The sequence below is a fragment of the Osmerus eperlanus genome, chromosome 16 (genome assembly GCF_963692335.1).
Source record: "Osmerus eperlanus chromosome 16, fOsmEpe2.1, whole genome shotgun sequence".
NCBI classification, from domain to species: domain Eukaryota; kingdom Metazoa; phylum Chordata; class Actinopteri; order Osmeriformes; family Osmeridae; genus Osmerus; species Osmerus eperlanus.
Window position 1 is genome coordinate 10,218,489 of NC_085033.1, and position 15,989 is coordinate 10,234,477.

The following is a 15,989-nucleotide window of genomic DNA, read 5'->3' on the forward strand; positions in this document are numbered from 1 at the left end:
TAGCCTACTTAAACGCAATATGGGTAAACGTTAATGGGAATGTGACAGAAGGATTATTAGGCAAAAAGGCTACTAATTCCAAGGTCACCAGCAATGTATTATAACCGTTTTCCAGCTAGTTCATCGTGCTGTAAAAGGGAAGGGCTTAACTCCAAAAGGGGAGGTTTATTAATTTTCCAGCATAGGCCTCCAGAGACTTATTCGAACACCACGTCTGCAGCTGCGTGAAACGGGGAGAGGAAAGAGCATCCAAATAATCCGTCGAAAAGTTAAAAACGATTAGGAACTAACCCAAACTACGAAGGAATAGTTCACTCGCTGTGGAGCGGCGATTATGAAAACACAAAGTAGTCAGTTGCTAAATATGGAATGAGCCTCAGCCGTTGAAAAAAATATTTATCAACAGCTTCTCTCAAAATTCATAACTAAACTCGTAATTTGGGCTATTGTTTGGGTAAACAAGAAAGAAATGCGCGGATGTAACAAATGCAAAGTAGCCTAGAGTAGACATCTTTATCTGTTATTTTAATTTAACGATTTTTTCCCCCCAATCGGTCGTTGCTTCGTGGTAAGAGTGTTGTTCTTCAGACTTTTTTAGGGAATTTCACAATAGGCCTATAATGTTTTGACATATAGAAAGAAAACAGACAAAAGTGTACAGGTTATAAAGAGGTCATTTGAACAATTTCGCCGGTTGACGTTTCGGGGAGATGGCACTCAGGTTAAGGCCGCTTGTTCAACTGCTGCTCCTGTTGGCATGGAACTTCAGCGCGCTTCGAGCAACACCACGAGATGTGAAGCCAGAGGTGAGTCAAACTCTTCAAGGTCAGCGAGCGTAAAACAGATGTTAGCCTATTTAATGTAAGTTCGATTAGAAAGAAAAGTGTAAATACATTAGGCTTAGAGCTAGGCCCATGTGTTTTAACGGACTGGGCCAGGACCTATACGCATTAAGTGTATTGCCAACATTTTCTTAATTTTCAAATAAAGAAGCCAAATAAGAAAGCAGAAAACAACCCTGTGTAGGCTAACACTGGTCTGCCCGAGTTGTTATGCTAAAAGTGAGTTTGCGGAGTGGATGATGACCTAGGCAACATACACGGACCATATTAGGCCATTATAGCTCAACCTTCAAAATGCTTAGGTAGCAAAATTCAAGAACAAGAATGGGCAAACAAGTTCTGTTGGAAATCTTTTTTTTTCTCTCAGAGATGCTGAGATGCAGTTGATGAGTCTTAACTTTGAATGTGTGTGGTCATCACTAGCAGAGGAGTACAGTGGTCAGGATCATCACCAAGACATTTTTTTGTGTTTATTTCACAAGAAATCACCACACTGTGTCACCCACCTCACACACTCACACCAGTTTCCCCCTACAAATCTGTCATAGTAAACTAGCAATGACCTCACTCAATACAAATCATCTTGGTAACTTAAAAATAAAAAAAACTACACAGTGTGGCGGCATCAATGTATTTGTAATAATTTAATACAAACTACAGGCACCTAAATTGTATTTCCAGTTCTTCAAATGGAAAAAATAATCATAACATAGCAATAATGACACTATTCTGACTCACATTAGTACGGTGCAGGTAAGTAAGACGTTTTCCCAAGTCTACTTGGGTAAGTTGTACAGCCAGGCTGCTGTATATCTAACCACATCCTTTACAAGTGTTGTAACAGTAAGTTGAGGTGAGTGGTTAGTTTGAGATCCAGAGGAAGTCTAAAGTTGTATGGGAAAGGTTACATCCTGTGGTGTGTGGGACTTCCTCCGGACGTCAACCACCTCAGTGTCTCAGTGACTAAATGTCTGCTAATAACAACTTACTGGGCCACTTACACACACACACACACACACACAGGTCACTCAGTACAAAGGGGACCAGCTCAACGGAAATGGGCATGAAATGACGGAATGAAGGAGGAAAGAGAGGGGGCCAGTCATCACCACATGAACAGGAGAAGAAAAGAAGCCATTGTGAAGATGATGCAATTTGGGAATCACAGTGGCTGGAGTCATGAATGGAGCAATTAGCTATCTCACTGGAAGAGGATGTATGTTCTCAAAGCCAGACCTTCCTTGAATACGATGGATGCATCCTTAGTCATATTGACTTCAAATTGATGAAAACTCTTACACATGCATTAACAAGTGGTAGCATCAGTGATGAGGGAAGAAAGACACGTGTTTAACTCGACATCACCATGAGGGGAATATGTAGGGAAGGTTTTGACAAGGGCCGGGTTTCCCAGATTCGTTAAGAAGCTCTTAACGCTATGAGCTTCTTAGGAGCGTTCTAAGAGCGTTCTAGAGCGTTCTTAGAACGTTCCTAAGAAGCTCTTAGCGTTAAGAGCTTCTTAACGAATCTTGGAAACCCTGCCAAGGTCAATTCATTTTCCGATTAATAAGGTGTCTGTCAAATAGGTAACCCCCACTAGATGTTAATGTCTGATACTTCTTATAAATACTTATCTGTCATTCAGATGTGCTGAAGGATGGCTTTTGGAAGCAGAGCCATGTTGTTGCTTTGTATTGTTGTTGGCAAAAATGGCTGTTTTCAAAGACCGGTTTCACATTCACTATGTAGGGGGAGAGGGGAGATTTACACACAGGCCACAAACATCCTCATCGAAGAACATCCACACAAACACACACACATAATAATACTGCATTTGTGGCGTGTGCCTTTTTAGGTTTGAAATAATTGTGGATAATGGTTGACAAACTTGTGTTATTCTAGTGTTTTGTTCGTAGTCATTGTGACGGTGTAAGTATACTAGTAATCTGGAGAGCTGAGCTGTATCCCTGTAAGGCTGTCTTGGGACTACATCACTGTTGACCAGAGTTTCTTTCCATTGGCCCAGAGCAAACGGAACAACTGACAATTTTTTTTTTCCTCTCTAAAATTCAATTCAATCACTTTAGTTCTCATTCTATGTAAGGATTCATGGACACAACCACTCTCATATCTCTCACACAGACAAACCCACACAGACACAATTATAACTTATAATATCTTAAAGGGTTTTGAGCCATATATTTTTAAACTCACATTAAAAAAGAATTGTGCGATCTTTAGTTAAATAAATTAGGAATTGAAAGACCCATTTCTTCATCATACACTGTATAGTAGCCCTACCACTGTGACTACTTTAGCTGATGCTGTTGTTAAAAATAGCATAACCCAGTGATGAATAAGACTTTGTGAGGCTACCTATGGGACTACGTAAAAGTGGTGTGGGACCTCTTTTGGTGGGAACAAGTTTCTAGTGTCATTGAATAGAAGTCTTGTGTGCCACTCTTTCACACTGAAGCCCGGATGATAATGTACAGTATTTCTCTTCCTTCATGGAGGTTGGGCAGTGTTACAGTATGCTGGAACAGATAGTCTTTTATCAGCATTGGAGCTCCATGCGTTAGAGCCAGAAAGGCTTAATTCAGAGAGGGCATCTTGAAAGGATGTCCAGAGAGAGAGAGATGTTAATCTTTTGTTCAGAAGATTAACATCTTTGTCAATTATTCTTTTCTCAAACCACAATTTAATCTAGATTTTCTTTCACATTGTGTGATTGGATTGAATTAGGAGCAGCACATTGTTGCACATGCTTTCTCTCAGTCTCATGTGTGCGTTTGTAAACTACACCTACGCACCCACAAACACAGGCAATAATGTACCTCAGGGTGTTTTATGTGATCATAGCACATGTTGATACATAAAAATGCTGAAATGGCAACCAAACATCTTGAAGTTCTGCTGATGATGTGCCTGGATCGTGGACAGCTTCCCAGCAGATAGTGTACTGTAATGATCTGACTCCATTCTTTGATCTGGGTGTGGTTGTTCACAATTATTTACCCTCAGACCTCAAGGTTTTCCATCAGAGAGAGGGAGGAGATGAGTGGGATACAGGGGTGAAGGAGATTAAGACTTGACTTTGAGGTTTGGAAAGGATTACAAAGAAATTCCCAGGAACTTCCCAGTAAATTACTGACTGACATTGGCCGGGTTTCCCAGATTCGTTAAGAAGCTCTTAACGCTAAGAGCTTCTTAGGAACGTTCTAAGAACGCTCTAGAACGCTCTTAGAACGCTCCTAAGAAGCTCATAGCGTTAAGAGCTTCTTAACGAATCTGGGAAACCCTGCCATTGCTGTTTTACCAGAGACACTGACTAACTTTACTCTCTCCCCCTCCCCCCTCACAATTTCTCTCTCTCTCTTTCGGTGACACACACACACATGCAGCAACATTCATGTAGCTGTGAAAGAGGTTTGTTAAATGAAGATAACGTCAAAGACTCCAGTAACTCACAGAAGTTACAGTGCTGTTACCACCTATTTGGGAACTGGGAAAAGGGTAGAGCAGAAACGGTGTGGGTGGAGTTTGGAATGGAGCCGGTGGAACTCCTCCAGATAATAGGCCTGTCCAGAACTAGAGCAAGATGGCTTTTCAGGGAAACATAAGGTTATGTACCGTATAGAACCAGTCTAGACCACAGATCTAGAACACTTTTGTGCAAATGCCAGACCTGTATCTCTGCTCAAACAGAAACCAGGCAATATTAGGAGTTTTGCTCTTAGGTAAATAGAAACCACAGAATACATTTGATTGTATCTCTGTTTGTAAGAGGTCATACTGTATTGGTTGCTTTTGGGATGTTGACATTTAGGTAAATCATTAATCCTAGTAACTAAATGTTTTTAGTTTTGCTGTGTGTCAAATGGGTTTCAGTGTTTCTCTTCCCTCGATACCTCGAAGGCATTTTTATGTTACAGTGTGTTTTTTGTATAGAAACTGGAGGAGGAAATAGGGGGAACACAAGGCCATTTCTAGGAGCCCTATCTAAAGACTAAACAAAAGCTATCTAGCACCATGAATGCAGCATCTTCTGTCTGTGCTTGCAAAGGCTATGTTGATTGCCCCCTCCTTCTATATTCTGATACTATTTAACTGCCCTTCATTCTCGTATTCTTTGTCCAGTCTTCTGAGATTCTCAGCTTGAGTGTATCAGACACCTGCACCATACAGATTTATAATAGATACTATTTGGCAACTTACTTCATTGACTTAGTACTTTCACAGCAATAGGGTACACAAGAGACTTCTTTCTCACTCTGCATATCTGATGCTTCACATCTACACGTGTCTTTCCTACTGACTGATGTGGATCCCCTCTCTCCTCCGCTCCACTGCAGGCCTGGCTGCAGCAGTATGGCTACCTGCCTCCAGGTGACCTGCGGACGCACACGGCCCGCTCTCCTCAGTCCATCACCTCGGCCATCGCTGCCATGCAGAGGTTCTACGGGCTCACCATCACAGGCTCCATCGACCCCAACACCGTGAAGTAAGATCACCCTGGGTTAGACAAGACTAAGTTGCAGGGCTTTGGGCCACTCTTCATACGCCTGTTGAGAAGGAAGAAAAATAGTTACTCAGATAAGGTTAAGAAGAGAACAGTTACTTGTGTTTTTAATTGTGAAATACAAAGTTAAGAAACTTGCTATAATTAACTAGGGATCTGAAAAATGTTGCCCCCACTTCAAACAAAGTTCACGGTTCTTCAGAAGTTGTAATAATTAAGAGGCCATTTTGAATGAATGAATGAATGAATTTATTTCAGACAATTTACCACAAAAGTGATTGGTAAACAGTAGTTATAAAAAGAAAAGAACAATCCCGAACAACATATACATATTCACCAGTATTAGCTCAGCCTCGCATTACATATTCATAAATACATTTTGAACATAAATAGAAACTGATAATATAAACAAGATTTCCAATTGAATAAACTTGTAAGTATATATACCTTCAGATATGACATGAATTCATACAAATTGTCTGAAATTTTTTGTCACAGGCTACATATAGTAGCCTGTGACAAAAAATTTCAGGCTACATATAGTAGCCATATAGTAGCCTGTGTAGTATACAGGCTACTATATGTATATATAGTAGCCATATAGTATGTATATGTATGTATGTATATATAGTAGCCATATAGTAGCCTATACAGAGCCTGATATAGTGTTCCTGGGCTCAGTGTGACCAGTGTGTGATGTGTGTGTGTGTGCCAGAGCCATGAGCAGGCCACGCTGTGGCGTGCCGGACAAGTTTGGCACCGAGCTGAAGACCAACCTGAGGAAGAAGCGCTTTGCCATCCAGGGCCTGAAGTGGGAGAAGAGAGACATCACCTTCTCGTAAGTCAGCGCCTTGAAGTACCACTGTCGTACACAAACGTGGCCACGGGTCAAATGTGATCCCATACCCAAACATGGTATGTTATCATATGGTGAAATCAATGCACAACATAGTTACTGTATGGTCTTTGAAATCCTTTGCACAATATCATTTATGTAGACGGGTGGATGTTTGAGACCTAGGCGTGAACATGCATTCAAGTTTATGTCACTATTAATCTAACTTAATCCACCACCGGCCCTCATTTAGTCTGTGTCAACATCATACTCTGCCTGACCTTTCCCCCAAAAAAGTGTGTAAACGTCCTGCTCCTTGCCTCATTGAAGGCAAAATGAAAAAAGTGTGTTTTCTAACTCTAATTCGAGCTCTGGTCTTCCATACTGCTCTTTCTCCCCGTCTCTCTTTCAGTATACAGAACTACACTCCTAAGGTAGGCGAGTACGAGACCCATGAGGCTATCAGGAAGGCCTTCAAGGTCTGGGAGAGCGTCACTCCTCTGCGCTTCCGGGAGATTCCCTACAGCTACATACGGGACAAGGTGGAGGAGTTCGCTGACATCATGCTCTTCTTCGCTGACGGTTTCCACGGTGACAGCAGTCCCTTTGACGGCGAGGGCGGGTTCTTGGCCCATGCTTACTTTCCCGGTAACGGTATTGGCGGAGACACCCACTTTGATGCCGCAGAGCCTTGGACTGTAGGCAACCAGGATCTGTTGGGTGAGCAACCTGGGATGCCCTGGTAGGGGCGTGGGGTTGGGGAGGGGGTTAAGAAAGAGAAAGCTGTTGCAAAGTTGTCAGGAAAAAACAGAATGACATTTTGACAGTTTCTAGTTTTGTTCCAACACACAAAGGAGAGGCAGGACCTAACCTTTGTAGGTATGCATGTGTGTGTGTGTGTGTTTGTGTTTAACTGTGTTGCTGTGTTTCCTCAGGGAATAGTTCATGTGGTTGCAAGACCTAACCTGTTTTTGGATTCTGTTGGACAGGGCTCTTACTAAGATACTATGTAACACAGAAATGCAGCTTTGTTGTTTATAAAACTAAAGGAGACTTTGTAAAGAGTTTGGTCTGAATGACTGACCTGATCTTGTGTGTGTCTCAGGTAATGACGTCTTCCTGGTGTCGGTCCATGAGCTGGGCCACGCCCTGGGGCTGGAACACTCCAACGACCCCTCGGCCATCATGGCACCATTCTACCAGTGGATGGACACGGATAACTTCCAGCTGCCGGAGGATGATCGCCGGGGCGTACAGCAGCTCTATGGTGAGACACAGGCAACGACTGATACCATGACAAGTGTAGCGTGTCACTGAATAACAGTTAGTATGTCATCTACGTTAACATGCACAGATGCACAGAATCCCTTCTGATAAAAGAAAGAAAATAAACGGTGGATAACAGATCCAGAAGGAATGATTTGATCCTGCTCCTCCTGTAATTCAATTATGTTTGAGGATTATGTTAGATGTATTGCATCTACAGTATATATCAATGCATCAATGATGTACTGTGTCCCTGTGTTATAGGGTCTGGATCTGGTCCTCGCCCCCCTCCCCCTGTGACACCCCACACGCCCTATGACACACCAGGGCCCACACACAGACCTGGGGTCCCTCGCTTTGGCCCTGATGTCTGCGAAGGCCACTTTGACACTATAGCCATCCTCAGAGGAGAAATGTTTGTCTTCAAGGTACTTATATAATATGCATTTTGTTGTGTATTTGCATACTGAAAAATACATTTGAGCTAATGGCTCGTTATTAAAGAAAGAAAAACAGCATTTAATAATAACAGTAGTAAACAGCCCTTGAAACCTTTTTTACTTACTTCTAGGATAAGTGGTTTTGGAGAGTCCGTAACAATCGTGTGTTAGAAGGATACCCAATGCCTATTGGCCATTTCTGGAGAGGCCTGCCTTCGAATATCAACGCCGCTTTTGAAAGGGATGATGGAAAATTTGTATTTTTCAAAGGTAAATCTTGATTCACTTCTGCTTAGATTTCCATACTATACTGTACGTCCAAAGACAAATATTTGTATGAATTCTCTGTAATTCTCCCTTTATCTGTCTCTCCCTGTAGGAGACAAGTACTGGGTGTTCACTGAATCCAACCTGGAGTCGGGCTATCCTAAGACTATAAAGGAAATGGGCTCAGGCCTCCCCAGAGACAGACTGGATGCTGCCCTGTTCTACACCCCCACTGGACAGACATACTACTTCAGAGCAAACAAGTACGTCACCTCCCTCCTACCTCAAGTCGTCATGCTGATGGCATTGTAAAATGACTTGGGCTTTTTCATTCTGCTTTCTTCTGTTTTTGGCTGCAAATGTGTTTCACTTCTGCGTTTCACTTAGTTGAAACCCAAGATGGTTTAGTCTCAAGCTGTCAGTGGCCCAACCAATCCGCTTTCTAAAAACACACCAACAGACCACACCTAGATACTTAGATGAAGACAATTAAGCTTGTACTTGTGTGGTCAAGACGGGCTGTTGTTGCCTAGCGGATGCATGCATGGCGACCTGGAACATGTCCTTGTCTGTCTCCTTCCAGGTATTACCGCTTCAATGAGGACACACGGTCTGTTGATCCTGAATACCCCAAACCCATCAGTGTATGGCAGGGAGTCCCTGACAACATTAAAGCTGCCTTCATGAGCAGGGATCAAGGTAACAACTTGAACACAATGTGCATGTGTGTGTGTGTTTGTTAAGTTATTTAGACAGAAAGAGCCTTTGAGACTCTTTCTGAAGGAGTTCTGCAAGCCATTATAATACCAAGTCTATCCTTACAAACGCTTAATCAAAGCAAGTACAAAAATAGCACTAAAACAAGCCATCACCACCCATTTATAATGCAGCCTAATCCACATCCTCCCATATCTCCTCCTCAGGACACACCTACTTCTACAAAGCCAACAAGTACTGGAAGTTCAACAATCAGATGTTGAGGGTGGAGCCGGGCTACCCCAAATCTGCCCTCCGAGACTGGGTGGGCTGTCCTGAGGAGGACCCCAAGACCGACGGCAAGGGACCCGGAGGCCCCGACAGGGACCGTGACGACAAGGACCGGGAGAAGGACGAGAAGAACGAGGTGGACGAGGTGGAACGGGAGACTGAGGTGATCATAATCGAGATGGAGGACGATGGGGGGATGGGCGGGGGCGGGGCGGCGGCGGTGGTGATTCCTCTCATGCTGCTGGTGTGTGTGGTCCTCACCCTGGGGGCCCTGCTCTTCTTCAGGAGGTACGGGACACCCCGCCGCCTGCTTTACTGCCAGCGCTCCCTACTGGACAAAGTGTAGAGCAGGAAGGGGGAGGGGGAGGAGAGAAGAGGGGAGGGTGAGGGGAGACAGTGAAAGAAGAGAGGAGAAATGTTTCAAGAGAGAGGGGTGTGAGAGGAGAAAGACAGGGGATGAAAAAGGGAAAATGAGAGAGAGAGAGCCGGAGGGATGAACTAGAGCAAGACTCTACTCGATAAGACATTCCTACCACTGCCAAACTAAACACAGATTCCTTTTGCTCTTTCTCTCCCAGTCAGTAGCTTAATCTCAGTTCCTTTGTCTTTTCTCTACTTTGTATCTCTCTCTCTCTCGATGTGGTTGTTGACGCCAGCTCATTGCTGTTTGGTTAGTCTTACTAAATGTTTTTTTTAGATGTTCTAGATCAGTGTTTGTGTCCCTGTGAATTTCCGCTTCGATTCCAGCATCTGAACATGTTCTGCTTCTTGATAGTCGTTGATGCTAGATGATGTCTTACTGTCGGCCTTATTTCACCACATGCAAACACACTAAAAAACAAGTACACACAAACACTGATACACGCAATCACTTTTTACCCTACATTCACTAGTACAATGCCAAACATTTCAACTTCAGTGAGCCAGTATCTACAACAAAGTTTATTTGAAGCATGATGCAGTAATCTCACAAATTTGAGAGTTGAGCAATTTGTCTTTAACATTCTTTTATATTAAACTTTTTTAGTAACAGCTATTATTATGATGAATGGTGTTGTCATTATTATTGTGACTATTACTATTGTTATTGTTGTTCTCCATGTATAGAATGTGTTTTATTGTACATTGTCATTAAATGTCCTGCTGGACAGGGAACTGCATTTTGAAAATGGCCTTAATTTTATATTTGACTTGGGGAAAGTGAATGGGACGGGGATATATTATTTTGAAACTTGATTGTTTTTATTCCATCTCAAATGAAATAAATTAAAGATATTGAAAATGACTCCTTTTGTCATTGCACTTGTTTACAGTTCTCATTCTCAAATCATGGTGCTGTGTTCTTTTCAGGGAGGAGGGGGGTACCTGTAGTTCAAAACAATAATAATATTAATGATGATGATAATAATGGTAACTATCTAAACAATTTCGATGAGATTGTGATGTCTGTCTTTTCCACTTTTATATTGAAAATAAAACATTTTCAAAGATTTCCATGTGGTTTATTTATTCACATGTACATACACTGTTTTTGTTTTTTTTACCTTGAAGTTGAATATTTCAACAAATTTTGAAACAAATATTTGACTTAAGACCCTACTGACTGCTGCATGTCCTATCGTCTGGTGTGTCCTCATCACAGTCCCCTCACTGGAAGTGATCCTCCTAGTCTTCCTGCACCTCCAGGCTTCTTGTTCCCCGAGAGCTTTTTCTTCTTACTGGGGTTTGGAAACTGGCAGGCCTGAAACTGGGTCGGAAAATACAGACCGTGTCCAATGATTAAATGAAAGCAGGGGTGAAGAAGATTGAGTAAACCCTTTGGTGCGCGCAAGCATCAGGAAAACAAATCTCAGCTGAAGTGTGCGTGTATGTGCATTTGTGTGTGTGTGTGTGTGTATTATGAGTCAATAAAGCCTCTAATCAAACAGCAAACAAGCAGGCAAAGGCGTCTCCCCCTTGCTAATGAGGCCGCTGACAAACAGCTGACATTATGAACATGGGCATGAGAGAAAGCAGAGGCAAAAGGGGGGAAATGGGTTTAGTCAGTATATGATATATATGATTAAAACAAAAGGGTTTATGTAGTTAAGTTGATGAGCTATTTTCCTATGTGTGTTAAAATAATTTAGGTCACCATGCATTTCCATCTGGTTTGTGGGAGAACGTTTCTAGGGCTGAGAAGTTGAAAGTCACGAGGCATAGTCGGAGGGAGGGATGGAAGGCGAGAGGGAGGGAGAGAGAGGGAGGGAGGGAGAGGGAGGGAAAGAGAAAGAGAGAGGGGTAAGTCACATTTGGAGTCCAGAGATGGAGCAGAATTCCATGAACAACATCTGGAATTCCAACTGCATCTACACATCCAGACACACAGCAGGACATCACTTTGGAGGAGGTTTGGCAGGGTGTTTGCACTGAGTTTGTGTATTATATTCATGTATCCATTAAGTACCTGTATATTTTGCACTTGAGGGAATAGGATATGTGGTACGTGTTGTTTGTATGTGTTTGTTCCTGCTTTTCTCCTTCATTCTCTGGAAATACATGCGTCAGACATTTTGGGAATGCGTGTTTGTGTAATGTTGATGTTTAAGAGTGTGGATGTGGATTCAGACCCATTCAGGTCTGAATCTGCAGTCCACGAAAACAACCTCAGCACATAACCCCCCCCCCCCCCCCCTGACTGCCCTCTGTGTAACTGGAGACATTTTCTTCGTTTACTGTCAAGTGACTCACTGTCTTTCTCAACTCTGAAAGATCACATTGCAAAACTTCTCTATTCTCCTGTCAATTGTCCCCAACGCAAGGGTTTGATTTAAACTACATCTCCCTCTCGGTCTCCCTCGTTCACTTCCCCTCCTTTTTCAAGTCTCTCTATCTCTCTGTAAAACACTTCCTGTGACTATTTAGCTACCCTGAAGCCCACCTGCTAATGAATGGAGACTTGGCAAAGTCCTAGTCTGCCCCCAGTGTGACGTCACAGCATTGCCAGACAACCATAAACTGTCCCTGTGACAGAGACTGAAACGATAATCTAGATGCAGTATAGTGAACTTAAGAGAGTTACTGTATCGTGTATAAATATCTGCTTAGTATGGATGATCGTGGGCATTCAAAAGGGCCAGCAGCCCCATAGGCTATAGAGAATACACATGGTTTCATTTAAAACATCCACATCCTGCACAAAAACACTGATACACACCAAGTAACCTTGTCTTTGTCTGTGCTTTCCCCCTACTTAATTCATGTACGTCAATGGCACAGTGGTACAGTGCCTTGCTGTCTTGCAGCAAGAATTTCCTGGGTTTAATCCCTGCCTGGGACCTCCTGGAGCTTAGGTTGAGGATCTTGACTGCGTGTGCTAATCTCTGTTTTTCTCTTTTCTTCAATACAGAAACTAGGCATCTTTTTTTTACACAGTATCCGATATTGTTCTGTTTTCTTATGGTATGTGGTTATGTCTGTCTCTCCCTCACAGTGCTGAATCAGCAGCTATCACGGTGCCCTCGAAACAGCTGCATTCATGTGCTTCTGCTATGTAACACACAGTCTGCACTTTGACATGGGTGTGGTGTTATAGAAACTATTTTATGGCCAAGAAGGTATTGTGTGAACATAATACAGGTGGTAGGAAGTTAAACAATCAACATCATCATTACTTTTTTCACTCAGATGGCACCGTTTCCTAAACCAAGCAGGAAGAGACTCCCTTGTGAGAGCTGCTGAATCAGACCCACCCACCTTCCCTTCTCACCCCAACCCCAGCTACCCTCGCACTGACCCAGTCACATCCGTTAGGAAACCCCCCTGCTTCAACCTGGGCCTGGTCTGGACGACACACTTTAAACAAATCTGCTTACTATATAATAGTATAGAAATTCTAGATAACATTGGAGGGCTCAGATAACCATTTTCACCCTTTCTACCATCTCTCTCTTTCTCTTGTAACAAACTACATTACAACTTAACACTGTTAACAAAGTTTCTCTCTCTCCTTAATTGCTTTCATGCACTAGGCCACATCTGTTTCACATAAGCACACATGTCATCGCAAAGCAGAAGAGAGGAAAGGAAAGGCGTGCAATGAGGACAAAAAAAATAGGAAAAAATGCAGTACAAGATGTGTTAGACTGTAGGTCTCCACATGTGGTAACAAATATCTACTGTCGAGTCTTTTCACCAGATAAGCACTGTTTTCTTTGCGTTTTAGACAGGTAAACTAAATTGTCTAAAGGGACAGTAGAGGGAATAGACGGTAACAAAAATGGTGTGTAACAAAGTGTGTCTATGTGAGTGAAAGGGGAAAAAAGTGGAGTTCTGAACGGCCACATCAGAAGTAGCCTTTGAAAGAAGAGCTGTATGGTGGGCCTCAGTGTTGTGTTCCTCTGAGAGAGCTGGACACAAAGACCCATGTGGTTTCACTGAGGATGAAGGGAGAAGGAGGGGGGGGGAAGGGGTGGGTGGTGCTTACAGGGCTGGAACTCTTGTTTTTACAGCCCTGTCATCAGCATACACGGGCCCAACTCAGCTGACTCGGCTGGTATGGTTAGTGGAGTTGGGTGCATCCTTGACCTGAGTTCTACCCTTAACAGAGGTGGTCAGTGGTTGTGTCTAGGCCATTGACCAGAGACACATGCTTTCTTTCGGTTCCACTGAGACCTGAGGGCAGCTGTGTTGTTACACCAAGTCAGCCTATTTCAGCGAGCTGCAGAGCTGAAACAGCTTGCTATGCCTGTCTGTCGTGGTGTTGTGCTGGACTGGTGCCTGCCTGCTCGATGTTGGAAGCTAGTGCTGTCTTCCTCTCCTCTTTCAGCTGAGAGGATAGCCAGTGACTGTGACTACAGCTCATCTGTCTGTCACACAGACCCACAGAATAAAAAGGCTGTTTAAGCCACCCCGGAAACACCACACTCCAAAATTGTCATTGATTTAGCAGCATATTTACACCCACACATATCTGCAGAGATTCATAAAACGGGAACCAAGTAATCTTTTAGCTGAGGATATTACATGAAAAAAGGCAGAACATTTGCTTTATCTCAATATCCGTACTCATCCAGGCTGCTGCATGTCCCTGGTCTCTCCAGGGGCCAGCGTGCTCAGTAGGCCAGCCACAGAGCAGTGCCAGGGTACAGGCCAGGAGGGTTGACCCGCTCTGGGCGCCCAGCAGCACAGAATTGCATCAGGGCACAAAAATGTTCAACTCAGCGACCAGCAGGCTGTAATTACATAGGAGCTGTGCTGAGCTCTGCAGTAGGAATGTCAGGACCAGGGCGACGGAGAGAACAGGCCAAAGATAGAGCGCTCTATGATGCACTGGAGAGAGAGGAAGGGTAGAAAGGATGCAGAGGGATGGGTAGGGTGAGGGGTTATGGTCCTGAAAGGTTAGGCGTTTGAACCAGACTTGGGATCTACTAATTGAATTAGTATGCCACTGACATGTCCATGAGCATGCAATTAAGAGCTGTACACCAGGTGACATAGCATTCATCTTTTGTATAGAAAACTTGCCAGCTCTACACTCTGAATGCCTATATTCTTCCAATGGGAGACTCCATTTCAAGCTATTGTGCTTCATTAGCTGGGGTCCAATCAAAGCAAGAGATCCTCCCCACTGACATCATGGTGCTCAGACATTATGACACTGTGGTGTGGTACACATCTGACACCTTGTGGCCGAAACACATGGCAGCATTAGACTTATCTTCCTAGTAGTCAGAACATTTCTGAACATGATCAGATAGGGGAAATAAAGTATCTCGGAGTCAGAAGGCTGAGCGGTTAGGAAAGCGGGCTAGTAATCTGAAGGTTGCCAGTTTGACTATCGGCCGTGCCAATTGTGTCCTTGGGCAAGGCACTACACCCTACTTGCCTTGGGGAGAATGTCCCTGTACTTACTGTAAGTCGCTCTGGATAAGAGCGTCTGTAAATGTAATCTCTATTTTTAGCTGTGGACAATCCTGTAATATATCAGAGCTCTCAAATGAAGGTGAGAAATTTTAGATACATATTCCAACGGGTCCAAGCCAATAGCTCACCTGTAAATTCCATAACTGATGCAGTTAATTTGCTATGTATGGAATTCGACCTCATTGGGTCTTTCCATTGCCTGGATTTTATTTCAACTAAATGCAAATTGTAACTTTTGTCCATGGAAGAAACATCAAAAAGCACTTTATACATTTTTCAAACTTGACTTTTTATTATTTGTACATTCACCACTTACAGGCGTAAACATAAATGAAAATAAAAAAGAACAAAGTAAGCTTTCATACTAAAATGATTATAAAAAACAATATTAAAACAAGTTGAGAGATTTAATAATATGCACCCCCCTTCTCCGGACTGCTTTGACAAAGGAGAACAGAATTTGAGGTTGAGGCTGGACAAGGAACACATCACAGGGCAGCAGAGAAACCTGAGCCAGGTCGACAGCTCATCAACAACCTCCTGCAAGAAAAAAAGTCCCAACCGAACAAGGACAAAAGGAAATAGAGAGAGACAGAGAGAGACAGAGAGAGAGAGAACACAGCATAACTTGGCTTTCCAACCCTGGAACGAGGTTTTGGTCTAGAAATCCCCCCTACGTCTTTGTGGAGACCTGAAAGGACTGGATAGCAGCATAGTTATACCCCCAGCTTGCCCCTCCAGTATGAAATGTAGAACGTTTGCGCCGCCTTGCAAATGCATATCATTTTTAGCATTTTCCTTTTCTATCCACTTGTGTACATAGGCTGGATAGGCTAGGCTGGATAGGCTAGGGTGTGTTTCTGGGTCTAAAGATGTCACTGCCAGAGCACGCTGAAGTGGACTAGTTCCCAACGGAAATAAGCCGC

At 43.2% G+C, this 15,989-nt stretch overlaps 1 protein-coding gene across 1 annotated transcript; it reads left to right on the forward strand.

Moving 5' to 3' along the window:
* Positions 1-182: 182 nt before the first annotated feature.
* On the forward strand, positions 183-10,651 carry mmp14b (matrix metallopeptidase 14b (membrane-inserted)). The gene is made up of 10 exons (XM_062481318.1): positions 183-806; positions 5,198-5,346; positions 6,080-6,202; positions 6,612-6,919; positions 7,305-7,466; positions 7,730-7,893; positions 8,037-8,175; positions 8,285-8,435; positions 8,756-8,871; positions 9,096-10,651. Exons 1-10 carry the CDS (start codon positions 711-713, stop codon positions 9,503-9,505), a joined length of 1,818 nt encoding a protein of 605 aa, XP_062337302.1. The 5' UTR covers positions 183-710; the 3' UTR covers positions 9,506-10,651.
* Positions 10,652-15,989: the final 5,338 nt, after the last annotated feature.

Bases quoted from the DNA above. Each gene is read 5' to 3' on its own strand.
- mmp14b (XM_062481318.1), top strand. From the start codon at position 711: ATGGCACTCAGGTTAAGGCCGCTTGTTCAACTGCTGCTCCTGTTGGCA. The intron at 807-5,197 runs GTGAGTCAAACT...GCTCCACTGCAG, and splicing joins CACGAGATGTGAAGCCAGAG to GCCTGGCTGCAGCAGTATGG. The intron at 5,347-6,079 runs GTAAGATCACCC...TGTGTGTGCCAG, and splicing joins ATCGACCCCAACACCGTGAA to AGCCATGAGCAGGCCACGCT.